This window comes from Delphinus delphis, chromosome 10 (genome assembly GCF_949987515.2).
Source record: "Delphinus delphis chromosome 10, mDelDel1.2, whole genome shotgun sequence".
Classification (NCBI taxonomy): Eukaryota; Metazoa; Chordata; class Mammalia; order Artiodactyla; family Delphinidae; genus Delphinus; species Delphinus delphis.
The window spans coordinates 49,724,375-49,751,874 of NC_082692.2; the positions used below are offsets into that span (position 1 = coordinate 49,724,375).

The 27,500-nt window shown below is 38.8% G+C and overlaps 1 protein-coding gene across 3 annotated transcripts in view; it reads left to right on the forward strand.

Moving 5' to 3' along the window:
• The window catches only part of RBMS3 (RNA binding motif single stranded interacting protein 3), a 714,611-nt gene that overhangs the window by 476,783 nt on the left and 210,328 nt on the right, over nt 1-27,500 (forward strand). For all 3 annotated transcript variants that reach the window (XM_060022086.1, XM_060022083.1, XM_060022084.1), the window contains exon 6: nt 13,915-13,994. In XM_060022086.1, the coding sequence (XP_059878069.1) occupies nt 13,915-13,994 (80 nt within the window). The remainder of the gene's footprint in view (nt 1-13,914; nt 13,995-27,500) is intronic.

A 27,500-nucleotide genomic window follows, 5' to 3' on the forward strand; every position in this document is an offset into this window, starting at 1 on the left:
CTGGGTCTCTGAAATTGTCCAACTTACGCATTCTTGGAGACTGTACAGCCTGCTATTGGAGGCCTAGCCAGTGCAGGAGGCACTAAATGCCTGCCATGCTCCACTTCACACTGCGTGCACACGCCTTTAGCTCAGCACCCACCTCCTGCCCCGCAAAACCTCTCTAACACATTAGTTTCTCCTTCATTTATGCTCCTGCTGAGAAAGGAACATGTTTCAGATTCATCAAGAGAACACATTTTCTAAGAAGATCTATGTTTTGTATTTTTGTTTTTTAAACAAAAGATTTTTGGTACAAAGTATGGATATATTAGTTTGCTTAGGCTACCATAACAGAATTCAACAGACTGGGTGGCTTTAAACAACAGACATTTATTTTCTCCCAATTCTAGAGGCTAGAAGTCCAAGATCAAGGTGGCAGTAGGTTTGGTTTCCTCTCTGTGTCTTGTAGATGGCCTTCTTTTCCCATATCTTCACATGGTCTGCCCTTTGTGTTTACTCCTAATCTCTTCTTAAAAGGGCGTCAGTCAGATTCGATTAGGATCCACCCATTATATATACACACAATTTATAATCCAATCTCTTGGGATAAACCATAATGGAAAAGAATATTAAAAAAAGAATGTATCAGTATATATATGTAAAACTGAGTCACTTTGCTGTACAGCAGAGATTGGTACAACATTGTAAATCAACTATACTTCAGTAAAAAAATTAATGGATGTGGGCTTCCCTGGTGGCGCAGTGGTTGAGAGTCCGCCTGCTGATGCAGGGGACACGGGTTCGTGCCCCAGTCCAGGAAGATCCCACATGCCACGGAGCGGCTGGGCCCGTGAGCCATGGCCGCTGAGCCAGCGCGTCCGGAGCCTGTGCTCCGCAACGGGAGAGGCCACAACAGTGAGAGGCCCATGTACTGCAAAAAAAAACAAAAACAAAAACAAAAAATTAATGAGTGTAATATTAAAAAACAAACATATATACACAACTTCTTTATTCATTCATCTGTTGATAGACACATAGGTTGTTTCCATGTCTTGGCTATTGTAAACAATGCTGCTATGAACATTGGGGTGCATGTATCTTTTTGAATTATGTTTTCGTTTTCTTCTGATATATACACTAGTGGAATTGCTAAATCACATGGTATTTCTCTTTTTGGTTTTTTGAGGACTCTCCATTCTCTTTTCTACAGTGGGTGCACTAATTTATATGCCCACAATAGTGTACAACAGTTCCCTTTTCTCCACATTCTTGCCTGTCCCAGTACTGGTGCCAACAGACTGGCGGGTGGGGATGGAGCTGGGTCCTGAGGCTAATAAACTAGAGGGAGGATTCCACGATGGCACCTTCCAGCACCAGTGTTATTATGGCAGAACGAGCTCCCAGAAATGACTGCTGCCAGCATCTCTGTCCCCAGGGGGAGTCCCAGTTGCCTCCTGTCTCTCCAGGAGACTCTCCAAGATTAGCAGGTGGGTCTGACTCAGGCTCCTTTCAAATTACTGCTTCTGCCCTCGTTCACGGAGCGTGTGAAATTTTGTATGCCTCCTTTAAGAGTAGAGTCTCTATTTCCGACAGCCCTCTGGGTCTCCTGAAAGTAAGCCCCACTGGCCTTCAAAGCCAAACGTTCTAGGGGCTCGTCTTCCCAGTGCAGGACCTCCAGCCTGGGGAGTCTGATGTGGGTTTCAGGCCCCTTGCTCCTTGGGGAGAACCTCTACAGTTGTAATTATCCTCCCCTTAGTGATTCACTCACTGGGGTTGGCGGTGAGGGCGGGGGGCACGGGTCTTGACTATACCATGACTCTGCCCCTCCCACCTGTCTCATTGTGGTTCCTCCTTTTTTTTTCTTTTTGGCTTTTTGAGTTAATTATTATTGTTTTTGTTATATTATTATATTCACATTTTACAGTTATAGAAAAAATGAAGGCAAGAGAAGTTTAAAATCCTGTACAATATCTCACAGAAGATAAGCAGGAGAACCCACTTACAGGTTCGGGTACAGGCGAACATAAGCCCATGTTCTCAAGATCACAAGGGCTATAGCCAAACAAATAATGATATATCTTTAGTTGTGGAAGATCTTTTCTGTTAAGTTAGTCTTTTTCATTGATAGTTGTTCTGTAAATAGTTGTAATTTTGGTGTGCTCATGAGAGGAGGTGAGCTCAGGGTCTTTCTGCACTGCCATCTTGGGACAAAATCCCAGGTGTGGTTCTTGGTTCATGTGCAAGAGATCCTGAAATTCCTTTGACTCAAAAGAAAACCTCCATTATTATTTTACTTGTAAGCTATATTCATCTTCTTTGAAAATCACCTCTTCAAAGTAAAGGTGGTATCTTCGTTTTATATTTAAACCACTGAACTTCAAAGCATTGATTTGAATGCCAGTAGGGTGCAGAGACAGCACAATTACAGGCTTTTTAACGTTCCAGAAGCACTAGATGGTGTCTGAAATTACAGACTTTCATTTTATTTTATTATTATTTTTTTCCTCTCTTGTAACATAAAACAGTTTTGTAAGATCCACCCCCCTGCAGGCAGCATTTTATAGCCAAGTCATAAACCCTGAAAAACAAAAGTTTATGGTGGGAATGCTGACAGTCAGACCCACTACTGCAGAGCTCGCGGATGCCAACAGACTACCTTGCCTTCCAGCATGAGGATCAGAACATAAATCAGCCTGAGTCTGGAGGGACAGGACTGCATGTTCACGTTATCCATTTCCCATTCCCAGAAACATAAGACCATTTGTCTAACAAAAATCACATTGAACGAGTGTTATGAGAGGCCGGTAAAGAATGACCCAAAGTGGAGAAGGGATGAGGGTAAGCGTTCACAATTACTCCAGCTTCAACATCTGGGAACATAGAACCTCTTTAAGCAATGCATTTACTGTCCCCTGGTGAGCTAAAGGGCGTGAGAGACCGCTGAGCACAGAGACCTTTGTATTCTGTAGTTTTTTTCACCTCTCTTCAGTGCTCTTAATTTGATTCTCATGGAGTTTTGTTTGAATGACTTTTAACATCTGGGCAGTGTTCTACCACTCCCTACCAAATGGGCAAGTTTTCCAAATAAATCATTTCAGTGCTTCTTTCTTTTCACTAAGTAAAAAAACTAATCACAGTTACAGGAAGACAAATATCAGGCTGATTATTAAAAATTAATTAAAATATTATTTTTGTATTTTCTTTTAATTACTTTAAATATCGTTACAATTTTATTCTTTACTTTCCACTGCCTGACATTTCTTGCTGCCTATCTTCTCCCACCTCCCGAAATAGAAAGAGAACTCAGATTCAGAATAAACATAAAGAAAGTATAGAAACTTTTAAAATTATAAGGCAAATGCCAATACTTTCTTTGTAGGCAACTATATGATGCTTTAAAATGACCATCAAGCCTATCTAAACGTGATTTTATTGTTTGGAATGTGTTTCGATTCATATCTACCTTAAATCCATCTTTAAGAAATGTTGTGTTAATATTTCTCCCTTGATGTTTTGGCAGTTCATTTGCCATTACTGTCTCAAATGCATGGAACTAGGAAATCAAATGTGAGCAAAGAAAATCTCTAAAATGTAAACTTAGTGATTAGTAACCACCAAACTACAGCTGTGTTTGCACAGAAACAGGTTACAACTGTGTTTGCTGAGACTGAAAAGAAGGTGGACTGTTATTCCTTTTAGTAATTTTAATTCCTCTCTCAATTGCCAGCAGATGTGATCCACTAAAGAGAAAACCCCTGGTCCACCCTGTAGCTTCTTTATCTTTATTCTTGTTTTATGTGTTTATCTTCATCGTTTCTTTATGTTGTCTGTTTGTCTTTCTGTCTTTAACATCAGAAAGTCATGGTCATGGCTAGAGAAGGCAGATCACTCTACTTTCTTTTCCGTGTATTAGGAGCCCTGGTTTTCAAAACCCAAACAAACCAACCAACCTGTCAACCAAACAAACAAATGAATTAAATTACATTGAATAATCTATTATTCCGAAATCCCCTGGTCTTCAATCTTTCTGTATACATGCTTTTATAAAAACTTAGAAAAGGAGAAAAAACATACAGTTTATTGTTCTATTATTTTGAAATTGGAATGGCGTTATTCCAAAGTCAGCCCTCCGTGGGATGGGAGGAGAGTTCTGAATATTATTTATCCTTGTGAAACTGAAATTGGAGAACTTTGTTACCTTGCAATTGGAAATAGAGGCGATTCCCTGTGCTCAGGGTCTGTAAGATCTCTTTACCCTGTGCTTGCCCTAAGTACAAACCATGACAGGGACTCTTGGGCCCTGAAGGCTGTGGGGATTTCAGGTAGGTTGTTGGCTTCCAGCCAATAAAGAGAAAGACTTCGAAATATCATTTGGAGGGCACATGTGAGCCTCTTTTATTTAATATCTTTCATACATGCTCTGCTTTCTATGAATTGGACCAACCTAACATCCATCTGTATCCGTGTGGTTATAAATATGGCTTTATGGTCAGAAATAACTTAGTTTTCATCTTAGTTCTGTTCTTCCTATCTGTGTTCTTGGACTAGTTACTTAAACTCTTTTAGCCTCCCTTCCTGATATGTAAAATGTATATATTTTTTTAATTCTTATTGGAGTATAGTTGATTTACAATGTTGTGTTAGTTTCAGATGTACAGCAATGTGAATCAGTTATACATATAAATATATCTATTCCTCTTTAGATTCTTTTCCCATATAGGTCATTACAGAGTACTGACATCTTGATTTTATTTATTTACTTATTTGTTTGTTTATTTATTTTTGGCCGCATTGTGTCTTTGTTGCTGCGCGCAGGCTTTCTCTAGTTACGGCAAGTAGGGGCTACTCTTCCTTGCAGTGCGCGGGCTTCTCGTTGTAGTGGCTTCTCTTGTTGTGGAGCACGGCCTCTAGGCACACGGGCTTCATTAGTTGTGGCTCGCGGGCTTAGTTGCTCCGCGGCACGTGGGATCCTCCCGGACCAGGGCTCAAACCCGTGTCCTCTGCATTGATAGGCAGATTCTTAACCACTGCGCCCAGGGAAGTCCCGTAAAATGTATTCATCCATGCATTCATTCGGTTCACCCAGTAAATATGTGGGCACTAGTAATGTGCCAGTAATTATTCTACATGTGATAATTAGAGATGTGCACACACACACACACACACACACACACACACACACACACACACAAGTATCTGCTTTAATTGACTGGCATTCTACTGGATTGGGGACACAGTAAGTATGTCATCAATCATAAAATAGTAAATAATGAGTATCAACAATTAATATCAAATAACTAAAGTGCTATGAAAACAAAATAAAGCATAGGGGTGCTATAGAGAATGTGACAAAATGAGAGGTTTGAGGTAAAGGACAGGAAAGCCCTCTGAGGAGACTGCATTTAACCTAAGATGCACATGATAAGAAGAAACCAGCATGAGACTCCCTGGTGGGCCTGGAGAGGGAAAAGAGCTGTCCCAGCAGAGGAAAAGAGAGAAGGAGAGCTAAGCTGGGGCCAGTTCCTCATACTTGGGAAACAGAAAAAAGGCAAGGTTGATATATCGTAGAAAAAAGAAGAGAAATGTAATAGATAGTAATATCTAGTAATGAATGAAATATGGCTGCAGCTCAAAGAGACTGATTAAAAGTGATCAAATGAGTTCCAGTTGCATTGAATGGTGAGAGTTTTCTATACCTGAACATATTATACTTATTGATTCCTTCTTTATCTCAGTTTTAATTTTTGAATTGAATGTTTTTCCATTTCTTTACCAAATTCCCTTTGAACACAATTAATCTATGGTTAAAAGATAGATTTAGATTATGATGCATCCAGACAAGGATGTCCGCTGGGGGTAGGTAGGTAGTCTGAAAGAAGCAGTTCCCAGACTAAGTGTAAGTAAACTTATTTTTTCTTACATTTTTCTTGAAATACACAGCCTCAGAGATCATTTTGTTCCTTGGGTATTGATAGTTTTATGATGTAGCCGTCAAAGTGCTGGCTAGAAACATAGTTTCACCACAAATGATCCAACTGAAGAGGCTAGCATGGAGGAGTATTTACAGAAGTGTGGGCAGAGTTAAGGGAACTGATGAAGGGACGCTGAGATACCCAGAGATGAGCCGCAGAAGGAAGCCTTTACCCCTGAGAGCAGACAGCAGGTGAAGCCATGTGCCCAGAGCCCAGTGAGACCCAGAGCCTTGGAGGAGGGGCCGCCTAGAGGCGCTGTAGACAGGGAGGGATGTAACCCTTGCCAGACAGACGTGGCGCCAAAGCAGAGAGAATGAGGAGGACCAGCCAGATCTCTCTCTGTTTCCACCAGGCCTCCAGTGGTGACACCAATAAAAACCATCAAGTAATAGAGCAAAGGTGATACAGTCCATGGAAGGGTCACTTCTTTGGGGCATAGAGCAGAGCAGAGAAGGCGTATGGGGGAGGGCTAAGCAGAAAACATCAGCACACATGGATGAGTGAACTAATTTTCTTTCCTCTTGACTCCACTATTAAAAAGTAGAAATAGAAAGCAGTGCAAAGTCAGCAATAAATACCACCTGCTACTTCTCCTTCAGACTGGCAATGGATACAGGTAGGTTGGAATGATGGCAAACTGGCTCTGTTTACAGAAAACAACTGCTCAAATCTAGAGTAACTTTGCCGTGATGTCTTTTTTCTGACATCATTTCTGACACTAAATATGTGGACTTTTGTGACATTGAATGTGTGTCATTTTTCCATTCTCTGACTCCAGCTGGGTGTCCAACAATTCATTTCAGTTTTAACACTAACTACTCAGAGTTGTCCTCAGGCTGCACAGGTTCAAGGGCTAGGTCCCACAAGAGCGTCCCCACTTCAGACACCACCACAAATGGGGTACCAGGCTACCCACAATTCTGCCCCACCCACTACAAATTCAGGGGTTCCCTTGACACCCCTCAGGCTTGAAAATTCACTAGAACTATCCACAGAACTCAGGAAAACACTTAAATATTTACCTGTATGTCATAAAGGATACAGCTCAGGAACAGCCAAATGAAAGAGGTGCATAGGGCAAGGAAGCGGGTAGGAGAACGGCTCAGAGCTTCTCTGCCCTCTCTAGGTGTCCCACCCTCCCAGCACATCAATGTGCCCACCTATCCATCAGCTCTCCAAACCCTGTTGTTCAGTGGTTTGAACGGAGGTCTCATCACATAGGCGCCGTTGATTAAATCATTGGCTCTTGGTGGTTGCACTCAAATCTCCAGCCCCTCACCCATCCCCAGACACTGAAGAGTGGGCCTGACAGCTCCAGCCCTCTAATTCTTTGGTCTTTCTGGTGACCAGCCCTATTCTGAAGCTATCTAGGGGTCTCACCTTGAATCACCTCATTAACAGAAACTCAGGTATAGTCAAAAGTGATCCATTACAAATAACAGAAGACGTTCCTTTCACTCGGGAAATCCCCAGAGTTTTAGGAGTTCTGTGCTAGGAACCAAGGACAGAGACCAAATTTATTTTTGTTATACCATAGTTGCCATGCAGAAAACACCTTATCCCGTCTTTCATCGCATCTTTCAAGAGGAATCAGAAATTCAACTTTTCATGGGAAGTCTCCCAATCTCTAAATGTTGACAACCATTTCAAATTTTTCAAAAACTCTTTGCAGCCCAAGCAAAACATTCGTGAAGGCTGGATTTGGCCCATGGTCTCCAGTTTGGGGAACCTGACAGAGAACTCCAGAACAGTGGTTTTCAACCCTGACTGCACACTGGCATCACCTCGGCAGCTTTCAAAAATATGTGCCTAGACTTCATGCTAAAGCAATTAAGTCAGAATCTCCTGAGCTGGGGCCCAGACACTGGTATTTTTAAAAAATAGTTCCCTGATAATTTTAATGCACCATCATTTTAAAAATAAGCTTTTTTATTTTGGAATAAGTTTAGTTTTACAGAAAAGTTACAAAGGTAATACACAGGTTTTGTATACCCTACATCCAGTTTTCCCCATTGTTAACCCTTTGCATTACCATGACATATTTGTCAGAATTAAGAAACTGACATCAGTACATTATTATTAACCAAACTCCAGACTTTATTGGAATTTCACCAATTTTTCCATTGATATCCTCTTTTTGTTCCAGAATCCAATCCCTGGTACCATTTTGCATTTGGTGGTTTTTCTCATCAGTTTGCTCTGGTCTCTGACAGTATCTCAGACTTTCCTTGTTTTCCATGAGTAGTCCCAGCCAGGTATCCTGGAAAATGTCTCCAGGTCTGCCTTTTTCGATGTTTATTTCACGATGGGATCCATGTTATGTCTAAGTTCTGGAAAGAATACCACACAGGTGAAGTGCCCTTCTTGTTATATCATATCAGGGTATAATCTCCATTTCTGAGAACACCTACTCTAGTTAATCATGGCTGAATGAAATGGAGATGGCTGGCCCCATCCAGCTTCAGCAGAGATGAAAGCAGATCAGGGCAGGAAATCAGGAGTGATGACAGGAGGCCAGCAGTGGAGCCCCATCCCTTCCAAACAAGCCAACGAACTCAGCGTCAACGGACAAAGGTTCCATTGCAGGCTTCTCCACCAACTCAACTTTAGAGAAGCCACTGCTTTCTGGTGTTATTTTCTTCCTCTGTACCATGTAGAAGTTGGTATTTCCAGTCCTGAATATATGTGATTCTAAAGTTTTGGAGTGGGTTTTCATGAACCAAATATTGTCCATAGCTCCATTTCATAAGAGGAATGTGCTTCAGTGCTAAGCAAGGGGCCACCAAAATGTCAGAGTTTCTGCAAAGGGAGGTGGTAGGAAGACCAGTCTACGGCCCTATTTTGCATTTATGACACTTGTCTCCTAAAGACGTCAAGCACCTCGAAGGAAGAAAACAAATTGCAAAAACTGAGAAAATTCAACTCCTTCACTCCTCTTTCTTGCTGAAATTCACTGTTATTCCTTCTGTTACCATGGATTACGAAGCCAATGACATAATTTGTTTTGTACAAAATCTTTTCATGTTGACACTTTCAGCAAATCTTACCGGAAGCGAGGATGAATGGCTTGCAAAGCTGTATGTTCTAAGTTGCCAATAATTTGTACGGAGCCTGTGATTGCAAAACCACAAAAATTTCACAATAGTGGAAACCTTTCATTAAGCATCATAAATGACAGGGTGGATTTGTTTTAACTATGTGCGTAATCATGCTTATTGATTTAAGATCATAAACTGAGAGATTCTCCATGGAGGTGAGACAGGTAGGCTGCAAATCGTTGTACACAATACTCTGCCACCCCTGTGTGTTAAGTCTGACCCAGAACATTCTCCCGGTATTGGATCAGGCTCTCATCTGGTGTAATTTGCCCATGGGGATTGTATTGGCTATGAAACTAGCACCTATTAGTAGCTGTTGTAAAAAAGAAATGTTCTCTAAATCACAATTCAGTGGCGCGTTTCGAATGACTGAAGCCAGGTTCCTAGGCACGGAGACAAGAAAGAATGTCAAACAGGACCTTTAATGCACGTTTGTATTTAAACATCAGACCTAACAGAAAACCCTGAGACTTTATACAATGATTGGAGCGTTGTAGGAACCTAATTAATGCATCGCATTGTCGGGTGAATGGTTGGCCAGGCACACGAGCTCTTCTGAGGGATGTGAGAGGGTTCAGGTACTGCCTAGAAAGAATGAGTGCAGTTGTAGGGATTCAGTGGCCCATCTGAAGGGGCCATGGAAAGGCAGCTTTGTCTGGCACGCTGCCTTTTCAGACCCACTTGATAATATTAGTGTCAGTTTCAAGTGGAGCGCATGCCAGATTGCAGATAGCTTGGGCTGGCATTTCAAATAGGCTAATTGTGAAACTGGAGAAGAAAATGGTCACATTCTTGCTAAGGTGGCCATTCAAATGCAGTCTCCCCCAGAGTTCCATGGGTCTCACTCTGAGCCTTTCCCCTCGGCAGCTCCTCCATCTCCCTCTTTGCTGGGATGGCTTGGCCTTGTTAAAATGTGCCCTGTGTATTAAAATGAAATTGTCACTGCTGGGTGGTGCCACATAACATGGTTTGACACTAAGCACTGGCAGCTACAGAAAACAGACTTTTATTGCATTTATTCTTTCAGAGATGAGAGTCTCTAAAGGCTCCTGCAGACATATATTAGTTAAATCTGAATGAAGCCAGAGTGAACACTCTACGCTGCTGTCTGGTGTTCACAGAAATGGCCCCCACTGGGCTTGGTGGGACTGTAAACCAGTCTTAACAAAAGATGATCGTACTAGAATCCAAAAGGGAAGATATGAGGCTTTCAAACCAGGACAAAAATGTTTTAGGTGGATGGATGAGACGAAGCCACCAAGCACACACACGCTATCCCCCATCCAGTTTCAGTGTGCGTTTAGAATTCCGTGTCGTTTTAAAGACAAAAGGGGAAGGATTTGATTTGTAGGACTCTGGCAAGCAAGCTTTAGATTCTTAACTGCCTTTTATCTAGATGAGTACCCAGAGAGCGACTGAACAGGGAGGGGGCCCTGGGGCATAAGCTTTTCATTCCATAGCTCTCCTGGAATCAAAATTCCATAAAGCAACATCTGTAGTAATTAAGGATGCACATTTCCTCTCCCATTCATGTCTCTGCTAGGAGGGAAGGTTATCTTCCCGAAGAGACAATGGATAGCGGGTCCTGTGGGAAAAGAGAAAGAGCAGAATTTGAATTCTTTTGTTCCTAGAAATGGAAGTTCCCTAGTTAAAAAAAAATTAAGGGATTTCCCTGGTGCCGCAGTGGTTAAGAATCCACCTGCCAATGCAGGGGACACGGGTTCACGCGCTGGTCCAGGAAGATTTCCACAAGCCGTGGAGCAACGAAGCCCATGTGCAACAACTACTGAGCCTGTGCTCTAGAACCCGTGAGCCACAACTACTGAGCCTGCGTGCCACAACTACTGGAGCCCACGTGCCACAACTACTGAAGCCCACGTGCCTAGAGTCCATGTTCCACAACAAGAGGAGCCACCGCAATGAGAAGCCCGCACACCACAATGAAGACCCAATGCAGCCAGAAGTAAATAAATAAATTTATTTTTTTTAATTAAAAAATAACAAGTTGGAAGATGTAAAATATTCCTCTGGAAAGAAAATGTGAAGGAGTTAGCAAAATTATACTTAGCTGCTCCTCAATATTTGGAATGGGAAATGATTCATCTTATCTTTCTAATCCAAATATCCTCTGATTTGGGGGAATTTGTGATTAAGCAGTGAATAAAATGCTATTTTTGTTTTTATTTTTATTTATTAAAAGTGGGTATTATTAAGCTTAAAGAGTTTTAGTTTTGCATTTCGACACAAAAGTGAGGCACTCTTCAGCTGTTCTTCAAAGTAACACTATGTGGATCCAATGGGCACCTAATAAATGAACATTAACCTATTAACGTCAGATTAGTTTCCTGTGCTTTCTTGTCATATTAGGACCAGGTATGTAATTTGTGGGATCTAGTGAAAATTAAAAATACAAGACCCCTTGTTTAAAACATATTAAGAATGTCAGGATGGTGACAGCAGAACTTTAAATCAAGTGCAAGATTTTTCTAAGTGCAGGGCTCTGGTACTGCATGCGTACCCCTGACATTGGTCCTGCTCTGCTTCACCATCTTATCAATGCAGAAAAAATGTGCATCTTTCCCATGCTTCCTAGGAATGTACATTGGAAAATGTTTTGTTTTGAGTTAAGGTAATTATAGCTCCCCAGATGGAACATGCTTTTGAAACCATCTTCAAATAGAGCTACCATATGATTCTGCAATCCCACTCCTGGGCATATATCTGGAGCAAACCGTAATTTGAAAAGGTACATATATCCCAGCATTCATAGCAGTATTTACAGTAGCCAAGACATCGAAGCAACCTAAATGTCGATCGACAGATGAATGGATAAAGAAGATGTGGTATATACATACACAATGGAATATTACTCAGCCATAAAAAGGAATGAAATAGTGCCATTTGCAGCAACACAGATGGACCTAGAGATTATCATACTAACTGAAGTAAATCAGACAGAGAAAGACAAATATATGATATCACTTATATGTGGAATCTAAAAAAAAAATGATACAAATGAACTTATTTACAAAACAGAAAGACTCACAGACTTAGGAAACAGACTTACGGTTACCAAAGGAGAAACATGGGGATAGGGATAAATCAGGAGCTTGGGATTGGCATACACACACTATTATATATAAAATAGGTAACCAACAAGAACCTAATGTGTAGCACAGGGAACTCTACTCAATATTTTGTAATAACCTATAAGGGAAAAGAATCTGAAAAAAAATAGATATATATGTATGTATAACTGAATCACTTTGCTGTACACCTGAAACTAACACATCGTAAATCAACTATACTTCAATAAAAAAAAAAAAATTTCTTAACCTGGTAACTCAGATGCTCTTGCCTGCACCCCTCAGCTTATCTCCAAGAGTTTCCCTGAGTGAACCTTCCACTGGGCCACAGTGCTCTACTCACTCTACCGCATCTACAAGGACACAGCCTGCCCCCTCCCAGCCTGGCCCCTACCCTCGTTACTTCTGCAAAGGCCTTTCTGTCCTCCTGTGCCCACTTCTCAGAGTTTTCCTGGCTTCTGCAATTCCTCTCACATTTGAATTCCTCTCGGTGTAATAAATATATAACTTATTTGGCATTTGCTTATATATATTTTTTTTTCCTTTTCTTTTTTCTCTGCATGTAATATGAATATGAAAACACACATAAAATTTGGATGTAAGAAAGTTTTACAAATTGTGTCAAAGGGCTCCATTCCAAGAAAGTTCATATTAATAACAGAGCAGAAAATCCAAAATTATACACTTTGCCTTTTAGACAAAAAATTTCACACATTTCATACACATTCTTTTATATGTATGTGTGCCATTTCTTAAGTCCGTTTTTCCTCTAGTGTACCGTTTGTGGGAATTAATTTCTTTTGATCACAGTTGACCCTTTAATTTTTATCTTCCACACCCTGTTTTACAAAATAATAAAGTCCAGATATAGTTACTATTTAGAAAATGTTGCTGATACTGTTCTACTTAGGAGACAGCAACACTGCTAATGTTGGCAGTATGATGCTATGGCCCTGAATGTTATTCATTAGCTTGTATCTGAGATGCCAAAACTTGGCACAAGAAACCCAGTCTCGGAATATTGATACCTAGTTTGAAAAAATAGAAGATTGTCTGAAATTGAAAATTAAGAAAGTTCAGGACCTGAGGTTTGTGTATATATGTTCTCCTCCCACATTTGGGACCCCAAATAACTCCCTTCTGTCTCTCACCCAGTGGGTTTTCAATAAAGCCGTCATGATGCTGATGACAACACCGCTGCGTGAATCTCTCCTGTAGGCCGCCAGTTGTTTAAACGCAATGCATCCCCTCCCCTTGTTTTGTGGAGACCCTTGAGGTACAGCTTAGTCGTTCCTGTGCAGGTTGGTATCACCCAGGCCTCAGCTAAAAGCCCGCCTCTGCCACTTAACTGCCAAGGTGGTTCATCTCACTAAGCCTTGCTGCCCTCACTAGTGTGAAAGGCAGTAACGAGACCTGCCTCTCTGGTTTGCTAACTCAGACATTCAACACACATTTATTGAGCACTTTCAAGTGCCAAGCATTGCTGTATGGATTAAGTAAGATAATGCCTCAGGATTATGTCTGGGTGATGACTCTGCACAGCGCCGTCCACGGTGGCAACATTTAGTAGAGTAAGTGATGCTCTTAGTAGTGATGAGTTTGTGATGTTCTATCCACCTGGTGATGGTGGTCATGGCAACAGTTGGCGGTTCTGGTAAAATTCTGAAATCAAGCTTTTCTATGGTTTTCTTAATTTCCTTTTCTTTTTAATTTATTTTTCCTGGATATGTACAACTTCATGAAAGCATATGATCCCCTGTTTACTTCTTTTCCCAGAATGGAGTCTACTGAAAAATGTGAAGTGGTAATTCAACATTTTAATGGAAAATATCTGAAAACACCACCAGGCATCCCAGGTAAGAAATACCATAAAGTAATCATTAAATAATATCTAGGCTCATTGCTGTTATCAGAATGAGTATATAGTAAAGCCCATGGTTGGCCACTGGGAGGGAAATTTTTGCCTTTAAAAATATGTATTTTTTAATACTATGTAACAACGCATCTTTCTCAAAACTGCCAAAAGTTTCTTAGTGATTGTTCTTTGGCCTGTCTTTTGAATCTCTGCTGCTAATTCCCTAAAGTGAATTAGAAGAAAAACATAGCAAAGAATAGGTTAAAATGCACTCGAAGTGAAGAAAGTTTGTGACTCCTATCATTAATATTGATATCCTGATTTCTAATTTGTAACATATCTAAACAGTGATATATTATAAATAAAATGACAGTGGCATCCATAGATTGAGGCCAGTTGACAGACATTTCTTACCAGTCCATGACAAGAAGAGTACAGAAAAGGAGAGTAAGCATTTAGAAACTTTTATAGCAATATGACACTATCATGAAATCTTAGTGCATCACTTCATATTTTACAAAAATATCAAATGCACATTGAATTTATTTTAAGCTGTCCATGCATCAGAGATAGTCTAGGAAGCACCAATCTAGGCTACCTCAGGGCATTTCACATTTCCAAAGGCAAAATTCTTAAGATTTGACACGTGTTAAAAGATGGTATAACTTTATGCTATTAAGAATTATAGTCAATGTAAAAGAATTGACTATATCACATGTATCAGGATATGAGCTAGAAATACCTCAACATGATATTAATTTGGAAGTAGTATATATGAAAAGTATTGAATATTAAGTGAGTAAATTAAAAAATATATCTTACTCATATGTCAATAAAACTGGAAGAAAAAATATATCTTACTCATGCATAAAAATATTAAAGGTTGAGTGAAGTTCTAAAAAAAATTATAACAAATAGATAAGGAAATATCTGACTATACACGTTGGTTTATTTGTCGCTTTTCGATTTTCCGTGATTCTCAGGAGAAAAAATGTGAAATTCTTCAGTCTTACAATATTTTTCCTTTTGATGATTTTAAGCTGCCTCTCTGTAGTGTTTGCTACATGAAGTATCTACTATTTAAAACCCATGGCTAAAGAGTTCAGGGGTTGAGCATTTTGGTTCCTTAAAATATATTGAGGTTATATAGAAAAGGAAGTCTGAACAAAAAGAGAAATATTTTTGTGGCGGGATCAGGTTCCTTTCATGACTCACTCAGTTTTGGGAGGATGTTGGGAAAGGAGAAAGGCCCTTTAGACTGACACTTGGATGATATGGAAAATCCCAAAGTAGGGCCCCTGGTTAATCACGAGCCGGCAGTGAAGTTGTACCTCAATTTGGTTAGTTTCCATGTGTGACATTCCCTTGAGAACCGGCTGCATTATGATCCAATTGGAGACATATGGTGTTGTTGAGAAAAGAGTTAGCAGTTTTCATCTCAGCATGTCAGCTGCCCTTGCATTTTAAGAGAAATACTTTTTTTTTCTTTTAGCATAAAGGACATTTTAAGACACTCTGCTCAGACCCATCACTGAGTAAAGGAATTGCATTGTTAAAGGATTTTCCCCTTATTCATCTTATTTTAATCCAACAGATGGCTACCTATATAGAAGGCATTCAAACTAGATGTGAATTACATGGTTATGAACAAAATAGGTGGAAATTATTGTTGATTGAAGTTTTAATACAAGTCTCAGTTTTTTATGATTCTTCCTTTTTGGAAAAAGACAGTGAAATCCTTCTTGACCTGATTGATTTGAAATTGTTTTAGGTTAACCCATAGAACATACAGCTGACTAATAGAATTTAATGCTAAGGACAAATAAAGTTACTACAAGTCCCCCAAAGATCTGAGCATCCTTCCTTGAATAAGCAGGCTGTGATATTAACCTATCTAATATCATAGCTACAACCCAATGAAAACATTGTGAATAGCAAGAACTTAGTTATGGGTTTCTCTCTCACTTTTATCTTGTGGGACCATGAGAGGCAGAATAATTACACTCAGTTAAAAACTTTTAAGAGATACAACTTTATGCTTCTGAGATTAGCCTTCAACATAATAGAATTGAATATACAATATCGATCATCATCAATACCTGAATTTGCTTATTTATGCTTACTTTGGAAGTCAAATAGAGTTTAATAAAGGCTTCAAATGCTAACCGAAGACATATAATTTTTTTAGTGAAGTATAGTGGATTTACAATGTTATATTATTTCAGGTATACAGCAAAGTGATTCAGTTATATATATTCTTTTGCATATATATATATTCATACATATTTATATTCTTTACAGATTCTTTTTCCTTATAGGTTATTACAAAATATTGAGTATAGTTCCCTGTGTTATACAGTAGGTCCTTGTTTGTTATCTATTTTATATATAGATAAAAACATATAGATATAGCATGTAGTGTGTATATGTTAATCTAACTCCTAATTTATCCCTCCCCCTTCCCCTTTGGTAACCATAAGTTTGTTTTCTATGTCTGTGAGTCTGTTTCTGTTTTGTAAATAAGTTCATTTATATCATTTTTTTTAGATTCCACATATAAATGATATCATATTATATTTGTCTTTCTCTCTCTGGCTTACTTCACTTAGTATGATCATCTCTAGGTCCATCCATGTTGCTGCAAATGGCATTATTTCATCCTTTTTTATGGCTGAGTAGTATTCCATTGTATATACGTACCACATCTGCTTTATCCATTCATCTTTCAATGGATATTTAGGTTGTATCCAGAGAAAACAATAATTCAAAAAGGCACATGCACCCCAACATTCATTGCAGCACTGTTTACAATAGCCAGGACATGGAAGCAACCTAAAGATACAAAATTTTTGATATTTAAATTTGGTGTGGAGTAAAATGACATAATGCAAGAGGCTGGTATTTTGGAAATCACTGAAGTAAAATGACTGCTGGCTTCATTTACTCCGTCACGACAGGGATAATTAAATTTGCGTACGTGCTGTTTGCCTTTCTTGGTCCTCATTGCTTATTTCTTGTAGATGGTTGAAGTCTTATTTTCAGAAACTCATACCTTAGTTCTATTTTCTGTTCCATCTTGAGGCATGTGAGTAGGATGTCACAATGAGCCCTGATATCTAGTGAATCCTTTGATATTTTCAAAAGAAGTGATGAATTCCTAACTTTTTAAATACTAATGTAGCTTTAGAGAGATGGTCCTTGCTTGTGGGTGCTAATTAAAATCATCTATAATTGATCTGACCACTTGCAATTAAAATAGAACTTTAAAAAATTGTAAAAACCTCAGTGTTTCACTTTATCAAGATTTGGCATTTTGAATTCAGAGATTTGTGGGTTTTTAGAACAGCACATGGATGGTTTCAATGCAGTACTTTAAGGTTGTGTGAACGAGAGACCCACAAGGATCCAAAAATGACCTAAGATCTTTCAGACCCTAAGACAGCTGTGGAAAAGAGTGAGCCTTGCTTCTAACCTCCCTCTAAGCAAGCAGAGAGAAATCGGTACCATATTCACATCCCTTCCTTCTTCATTAGAGATAACTTGGGGAAATGTGCCATTTTTGTTCTGTCACTCTTGACAGTGATTCCTCTTAAAGTAAATGCAAAGTTCATTATTTTCCTGAGATGATGATCTAGTTTCCAAATCCCATCCTGTGTCATTTCTATAGAAGAACAAGATAAAAATCTACATCAACCCAAAACTCTGACATTGATCAGACTTTCTCTCTCTGAATTCCTCCTATTTGTTCATAACAGATTTAATTTTAATGAATACATCATGGATTGTTAATGCCTATTACAGCCTCCCAGAACTAGCTCTGTTCACTTTGAATTATAACATTGTCCCCAGATTTTGGCTACCTGGATCATTGAAGCTAGATATACATCAAAGAAAATCTAATTATTTGAATTCTGGTATGTGAGGTACAGGAAATTAACTAAGACCATGTGGCCGTGTTGCTACCAGCAGGTGGGAAGCAGCGGCCAAAGACATGTTAAATAGCGTCAGTCATGTCATTGCTCTGCAGAAAGGGATCATCCGGCATTTTCTCCCTCCCCTAGAGGGAAAAGAAAACACTGTTCCATAAATGTCGCATGTCGTACATATTGATCTTGATGTTTTCTGGACAAAATGAAGCATCATTAGTTGCTTGCTTGCCTGACCCCAGACATTTCTTTGTTCCAAAACAAATTGCACAGCAACTTATGCAGCCCCAAAGCGTTCCATTTTAAAACCTCTAGCAGAAAGGGTAAGTTCCTGGGCACTTCAGGGATCTGTAGGGCATGAACTAGAAAAGCTCACGTTCAAAGAGCCCGGGAGCACCACGTGGAAAGGCTTCGGCATCTAAGAACATGTATTGACGAGCAGAACATTCAGACTGCTTTGAGGAAAAAGAAATCACGTTTTGCTCTTAAACTAAGCTTTTGCCTGTAAGCACACGTTCTTATCAGTGGAGCAGTCTTTTCAGAAGACAATGGAATAACCCACTTTTAGTATGATTTTATTACTCTTTGGATAATTATATCTAATCCCAGTTGAACTCCAAGAAGTAGGGAAGGGTTGAGAGAGACCTCACCCTATTTGGGGATCTTTTCAATTTTAGCAAATCTTCTGATCAACAGAAATTTGGACAGATGAATCATGTTTTCCTAATCAGTAAAATAAAACTGTGTGCCTTCTTGATCCTTTTTTTTTTTTTTTAAATTCATTTTTGGCTGTGTTGGGTCTTTGTTGCTGCGCGTGGTCTTTCTCTAGTTGTGGTGAGCAGGGGCTACTCTTCATTGTGGTACGCAGGCTTCTCATTGCGGTAGCTTCTCTTGTTGAGGAGCACAGGCTCTAGGTGCGTGGGCTTCAGTAGTTGTGGCTCGTGGGCTCTAGAACGCAGGCTCAGTAGTTGTGCCACACGAGCTTAGTTGCTCCTCAGCATGTGGGATCTTCCTGGACTCGGGCTCAAACCCGTGTCCCCTGCACTGGCTGGCGGATTCTTAACCACTGCGCCACCAGGGAAGTCCCTGATCCTTTGATATATAATTTTACGATTATATGTTTATGTAAATAAAAACTGTGTAGGATTTTGGATGTGTATGTGTATTTAGGGGAGCATTCAAGGAAAAATATTTACAGTCTGATAATTTTTTAAAGAAAAGGGAAAAAATTAATGTTGTTTGCATAAATTTCAAACTTCCCTCAGAGTAATGTATCAACAATGTACTAAAATGAAATTTAGATTACAATTCTGAATATTTGAGCAACAGACACATTTTTATCAGGGAAAATGTTGCCAACTCTCACAAGCAGTGTTTCCTCAGTGGTACCAATCTGATAAGTCACAAATGCAACTATAGTTGAGTAAAAGACAGCAAATAGAAAAGTATTATCGTGTACAGTTTAGTAAAAATATATCTCTGATTCTACTCATGAGGAGCACTGCCTAACTCTGAGTTTTTCTTCTTTGTGAAACTAAAGCATCATTTGCATAATAAACTTTGCAAACACCTTGATCCCCAACTGGGCGTTGCCTTAGATTTCTCATTAATAAGAGGATTTTTGCAATACTTAGGAGGTACTTTCTGTTGAGCTCTTCATCTTTAATGTTAGTGATGCTTTCTAGATTATTTCTATCTACCAAACACATAGTTGGTTGCTTCATGATGAAACACTGCTGGAGTATTATTAGTGAATTTCACAGAGCAAACTGACCACTTCATAGCCAATAGAGTCTTAGAGGCTGTGAAGTCTATGTTCTTGGCCAATCATTTCTCAGCCTTTCTATGGAGCCATACCTGATACGGTGAAGGTAGTGACAGAGATTATTACATTTTGAAATCTGGATAGTGAGAGGCCAGATAGAGAAGGTACAGGGGATCATCTTCAGGAGATTAAACATGATTGGAATGGGTTTTGAGTCCTGTGCTATAGCCCTCCTCTGCCTGTGATAACAGCTGAGGAAGAGGGGTGCATCCAGGAAGCGTCCCACATCAAGCATCCAGCAAATCTCTCCACTTTTGTAATTCAGGGAAAATCTATAAAATCTATAAAACCTCACTCAACCTGATATGGGTTTTCTGCAAAGTTTGGGGGAGTATCACTCCCTAGTACAACTCTCAATCAATGGGAAATGAGAATCAGCAGATTCTAGGAGTTTCCCACAATGGTACCAAGCTTAGTGAGGCACCTTTTATTGGCTTTTCTTTCTTCCCTGACTTTCTTTTCCTTCCCTATTATGTTTCTGCTTCCTGGCCTCAGCTCCCAATTAAACTATCTTGTTCCAGGCTCTGATTTGGGGGAGCTCTAATTAAGGAGGGTGATCCAGCAATTGTGGTAGAGAATTATGTTTTGATTGAAAACTTCTGGCCATAGAGGAAGAAAGGAGATACAGCTTAAGTAGTGAAGTGAATTTCATTGACCGAATATATTGTTTTCATTACTTTATTTTAAACATTTATAGTAGCATTTATGAACCATGTATTAGGGATGATAAAGGTGAATAGTAGTGATCCTATACAGATGGTAGTCAGAGTTTAAAGTTAGCAAGAGAGATGTGTAAGACAATGAGGATGAAGTGCCACCATGACGTGGCTGACCTTTGAAAAACTGCAGACATGAAGAGGTGGGTCATTGATGAAAATGGGGAGAGAATGAGGGCCCAGGAAATAGTCATAATGCCAGCAAAGTGAAGGTGAGGGGTGGGCATAGAAAATCATGACACAGAGAAAAGAATTTGTGAGATTTTGGTCTTGGATAAAGGTAGAGTGGTGGCCGTTGATAATGGGTCCAGTGTGGGAACATCTGGAGTTGATGGAAGTGAAATGATCTTTAGTTGAACAACTGGGCCTTCTGATTAGTATGTTGGGAGGGTTTTCAACAATGTTGTAGATTTCCTCACTAACCTTCACTCTTCCCTTGATCTTCCCTAAAGTTCTAATCTTCATAGGAGAAGGTTAGGGAGGGTGAAGAGTGATTTTTTGTTTATGTATTTGATTCTGAGTTTTCTGAACCAGGGTTTTGTTTAGTTGTTTTATTTGTTTTTATTATTGTTGTTGCTTCAAGTGCTATTGTTTAGCTCAGTGTAGATTCTCAGTAAATGTTCTTTAAAGTTGATGCACAATCCCATGAATTGAATAACCCTCATACTTATATTTGTTTTTAATGGAATTCCTGAGGATATATGGGGGATGCCCACCTTCTGTGTCATCAACAAACTTGGAGGAAAACATTGAGAGAAATCTTTAAATCTTTTCTTAATTTCTGACAAAAATTCTCTACAACACATTTGTATATCTAAAAGAGAGAGAGAGCTACATATTCACAAGAAAAAGAAACTTAATTTGATTGAGAAAGATTCTAGTTGCTTTTTAAAAAGCCTCATTTTCCAGGACTGTTTTCCAAGGTGTTATGCTGATAATCAAATTGTTATTTCTTTAAAGAACTCATTCTTGAATGGGACAATGATGAATTCTGCTTTCCGACACAGAAAATAATATTGCCTGATTTATGTTGAAATAATGTCTAGATCTTAACTTCTTGTCACTGGATCTAGTTAAGCACTATTACTATGCTGTACTTTTTTTTTTTCTTTTTTCACATAAAAATGTGACTATCTTGAGAATAAACAGAAAAGAGAGTTTCTTGGTCTATGCTTTTATTCCTTTTGGCATAAAGTCACTTCTCTCTGCCTGTAGGAAGTACTGCATTGGCTTATTATTCCTATTATAATATGATATATAATACAATATGTAGTGTTTAATCAATATGATATGGACAATATGTTTTGCTGGCCATATATTTTCTATAATTATGTATAAGCACCAATGAATAGTAGCAGAATTTGTCTAGAGTCTGCACTTGGCTCCAGAATCTGATTTTTTTTAATCAAAATTTCATGGAACTGAGAAGAGGGATGAAGAGGTTTTCTGTACATCTCCAGAATCACGAACCATCTTCGTCTATTTTTATGTAAAATAATAACTCCTTTCAGGTCTTCAAAAATTTCTGCATTGAAGATTTCACAGTAAAGACTTACAAGGGAATTCCCTGGCGGTCCAGTGGTTAGGACTTTGCGCTTCGACTGCAGGGCACCCAGGTTCCATCCCTAGTTGGGGAACTAGAATATCACATGCCACACAGCGCAGCCAAAAAAATAACTTACAAAATAAATTACGAAGCCTTAATTTTATTCCTAAAATGATGTTGGGCTTTGCCTTCTGTCAGCATTGCTAATGAGTAGTTAAACCATGAGTGTCTGTCCGAATGAGTCCTATTAGCAAGCAAAGAGGTTTGAGTAGCTTAAGACCAATTAAGACACAAGCCATAGAAACCAAGCTCTGAATAATTAAGTGCTTAGTGCATTTCCACATCTAGAGTTTCATTTAATAGGATTGATTTAAAAATACATTCTAACCAATTTTTAGATAAATGGATAGTAGCCTGAATTAAATTCTCGCCACTCTCTCCTCGTAACTATCAAGAAGCCTGCCATGTACACAGCTCACTATTTATGATCTAATTTTTTAGAATGAAAAGTCTGCAAAGTTTAAGAAAATATTTTAAGAGGAATATAAATGAAAATGCTCATTGAGAGCTCTGAACCAGCCATCATTTATAACTGTTTCCTCTGATTTCTTACCTCTTAAGCCTATGAATGATGAATCAATTAGTTTATTTATTATTTTAGTCATTTTTCATTACAGAAGAAGAAATCTTTCAAAGGATATTGGCATGTTTTTGATCTTTTTTTAGAATTCATATATTTCAAAGACATATTTATCCAATTAGATTGTATATTTTTCTAAGAAAAAACTTTAATGTTTATCTTTCCCTTTTCCTCAAACAACTCATAAACTATTTGAATGTAAAGACTGCACCTTGGTGTTCATGTTTCAAGCATCTAACCCAAAGCCTGTCACAGAAGAGTACCAATAATTATTTGTTAAATGAGTCAGTATCTACTTGTGATAGGCAGAATCATGCCCATCCTCCCCCAAAGAACTCTAAGACCTAATCCCCATTCCCTGTGAATATGGCAAAGGAATTAAGGTTGCAGATGGAATTAAGGTTGCTAATAAACTGACCTGAAAGTAGGGAAATTATTCTGAGTGGGCCCAGTGTAATCACAGGGGTCCTTAAAAGTGGAGGAGGGGACAGGACAGGAGCTCAGAGGGATGCAATAGAAGGACTTGAGCCACCACTGCTGGCCTTAAAGATGAAGCAATGTGGGCAGCTAGCCTCTGGAATATGAAAAAAAACAAGAAATTGGATTCTCCCCTAGAACCTCCAGGAAGGAACTCAGCCCTGTTGACACCATGATTTTATCCCAGTGGAATGTGTGTCAAACTTCTGACCTACAGTAGTATAAATTAGTGAATTTGTATTATTATATACCCCCATGTTTTTTGTTAATTTGTTATAGCAGTAACATAAAACTAACAGACTAGTATAGAACTCATTTCAACTGAATATCGTCCAAACTGTTTCTAAATTACGTTATAAACAGCCTCTGGAGAAATTTCTTAGTTTCTCGTATTTTTAACTTTCTTTGTATTATTTGGTGGCTTGTATGTTAAACAGGAAAAACTATCCTGTTAATTATTTTGACTTTAGAGTTTCTTTATACCTTCTCATAAAGATATATTAGAATGGAAGACTGTTAAACATCCAAAAAGAGAGTCTTTGGAGATGGGTGATAAGGTATCAGAGAACATTTTCACTTTTTATTGAAGTATAGTTGATTTACAATGTTGTGCTAATTTCTGCTGTACAGGAAAACAACTGAGTTATACACATATATACATTCTCTTTTATATACTTTTCCATTATGGCTTATCCCAGGAGATTAGATATAGTTCCCTGTGCTATATAGTAGGACCTTGTTGTTTATCCATCCTAGTATAATAATTTGCATCTGCTAACCCCAAACTCCCACTCCATCCCTCTCCTCACCCCCTCCCCCTTGGCAGCCACAAGTCTGTCCTCTATATCCACGAGTCTGTTTCCATTTTGTAGATAGGTTCATTTGTGTCATATTTTAGATTCCACATATAAGTGGTATCATATGGTATTTGTCTTTCTCTTTCTGACTTACTTCACTTAGTATGATAATCTCTAGTTACATCCGTGTTGCTGCAAATGGCATTATTTCGTTCTTTTTCATGGCTGAGTAGTATTCCATTGTATATATGTACCACATCTTCTTTGTCCATTCATCTGTCAATGGACATTAAGGTTGTTTCCATGTCTTGGCCATTGTGAATGGTGCTGCTGTGAACATAGGGGTGCAGGTATAGAGAACGTTATTTTTGACCTAAAGAAATAAAATATCATTCAAACCATTTGTTTCTGTAAAATGTGCCAGGAAAAGTATACCACTGTAATCTAAATTCATGCAAATGTGTACCTCTTAACTCTCAACCCTAATATTTGCTTTCAGTAATTGCTGTTATTAAAAAAAAATCATTAGGGTTTAGAAGAGCTCAAAGAGGTTATAAAGCTGATATCAGCCTTGAATTTTAGGTGATTATATCTAAAACATATATGATGCCCCATTCTGGCTCACTGTCCCATGAAATGAAGAGTGCCCTAAAGCTCTGAATAGGTGAGTCCCATAGGAAAGCTTAGTTTTGAGACATAAGTAGAAGTTCAGGGAGATAATTATCAATATTTATTAAGTGTTAACACGATATACAGTTGGCCCTTGAGCAACCCCCAGGGTTGGGGCACTAACCCTTCTCGCGGTTGAAAATCCTTGTATATCTTATAGTTTGTTCTCTGCATATGTAGTTCCTCCATATCTGCAGTCCTACATGCATGGATTCAATCAACCTCGGATTGTGTAGTACTACAGTATTTCAGTTTACTATTGAAAAAATTCCAAGTATAAGTGGACCCGCCCAGTTCAAACCTGTGTTATTCAAGGATCAACTGTATATTCTTATTATTCAAGTGCTTAAATTTGTATTGATTTAAGTGCTTCTTATTATTCACAGGATTAAAATATTTTCAGGGAATTTACAAAAATATATTTCTCAGCCAAAGATGTATTACAGTTCTGTAGCAAGATTAGGGGGCTGTAAATAGGGTCATTTTCTCTTGAACTGAGAACGGGACTTATTTCGGACCGGAAGTTGATCAAATAGTGTACTGTCACTGAAATGTCCTAAAGTAAAAGACTCAGCAATTTAAGTTGATTTCTAGCTGTTTGGTGTTAGAGCAGATGTTAGCCCTCCCAGGGTGCTTGCCTGACTTCCATCAGCCAGCACCTACATCTCTCTTTCTAGGTGGGCTGCCCTCAGGCTGGGGGAGCCTGGTTTGCTGATGCACAATGAGAGTTAGAAGTATCTAGGAAGTCCCATCCCCCTGATGGGGGCAGCCCTTAAACAATGATTGACAGGAGTTGAGCTCTCTGCATCCCAGTTCTTTTGTTCCTGATGAGAACACCCTGATATACCCTATACTATCTCCACAGTTTCCCTGACTTACCTGGACATACACATACTAGACACACGCTAAGTAAAGTAGCAATTGTTGATAGTTATCAGGCTTCTCTGCAAAAAGCAAGGACAGTTTCACTATTGATAAGACCTTTGTAGTGGTGGATAGAATTGCAATCCTGTGTAATGTGAGTGAGTAGGTTACTGGTGGGTAGCACGATTTAGCTGATCCCACTGTGTCTTGATAAAGGTACATCCCAAAGAATCAAAATCGTACCAATATAAAAGATAATGGGGTTTTAATACAAGCATTCCTAACAAAGCACAAAAGCATAGAAATCAAATATTGAAACTATTTTTTATGAGCAATAACTTTAAGATGGTGTGGTGTATTTGAACCAAATGGTGGTCCAGAGACCTGTGGGGTCCCTGAGATTCTTTCCCTTTCTGGTGGTCTGCAAGGTCAACATATTTTCATAATACTGGCATATTGTTTGCCTTTTTCACTCTGATTCTCTCATGAGCATAGAGTTGAGTTTCCCAGAGGCTACGTGATGTATGATATGGCAACAGATTGAATGCAGAAGCAGATATTAGAATCCAGCTGTCTTCTATTAAGCCCAAAATTACAGAGATTTGCACAAATATAAAACAAGGCCACTCTTGTGTTTATTTATTTTGTTTTTGAATATTTTTAATAAAAATATATCACTTGTGGTATCATGTGATTTTTTTAAATTTTTTATTGGAGTATAGTTGATTTACAATGTTGTATCAGTTTCAGGTGTACAGCAAAGTGAATCAGTTATACATATACCTATATCCACTCTTTTTAGATTCTTTTCCTATATAGGCCATTACAGAGTATTGAGTAGAGTTCCCTGTGCTATACTTATACACTTATTAGTTATCTTAGGTCCTTATTAGTTATCTATTTTATATAGTAGTGTGTATATGTCAGTCCCAATCTCCCAATTTATCCCTGCCCCCCTTACCCCCTGTTAACCATAAGTTTGTTTTCTACGTCTGTATTTTAAAATAAATTAATAAGGAAACGTCTAAAGTTCTGGGTTTTTTAATGGTAAATATAAATAGATTTAACCTATGTAAGCAAAAGCTCTTTGGAGGGCTTCCCTGGTGGCGCAGTGGTTGAGAGTCCGCCTGCCGATGCAGGGGACACGGGTTCGTGCCCCGGTCCGGGAAGATCCCACATGTCGCGGAGTGGCTAGGCCCATGAGCCATGGCCGCTGAGCCTGCGGGTCCAGAGCCTGTGCTCCACAACGGGAGAGGCCGCAACAGTGAGAGGCCCGCGTACTGCAAAAAATAATAATAATAAATTTTAAAAAAGCTCTTTGGAGTCTTTAATAATTGTTAAGAGTGTAAAGAGGTCCTGAAGCAAACATATAAACAATCAACAAACAAAACTTAACAACTTTGAATGTCCCTGATATAGAGTGAAACTCAAGATTCAAGTCCTTTCATCTTCTCAGAATTAGAAAAGACTAATGAAGATAGCAATGATAAAGATGAAGTTTAAAATATCCTCTCATCTTTCTAATCTTATGTGGAAAAACTGGATGTGTTCTGGAACACTATTTTAAGTGGAATGATTAGGAAATACACTGCTATTAAATGAGTTACACTATTACTTTTTGGAAGCAAGCATACAGATTCCTTAATTTATAGTGAGTCTTTTGTTTTTCAAATGCAGAGGCAATGGTTATGCTTCTAAACATATGCTTCATCATTTTATTAGCAAATAGTATATTGTTTGACCGAGTACATGAATGTTTTGTTGGAACAATGTGCATACACAGCACGTGTGGTGTGCACGGTTGTGGGAATGGAACTGTGTGATATGTGAGTGGCACGTGAGTCTGTCAGAACTTAGGGAGAGTTTAAGGGTAATATTTAAGAGCCAGAAGGCTAACCACAGATATGACATAGGAGTTCTGTTATCATCATAAGAACTGCTAATTTCACATAGTGCTTGTCTTCCAGCTGGACTGTACTTTGGAGTTCTACCCACCATGTGGGATGCATCTTACAGACTTCCAGGTTTGCTAGTTGAAGTAAATAAT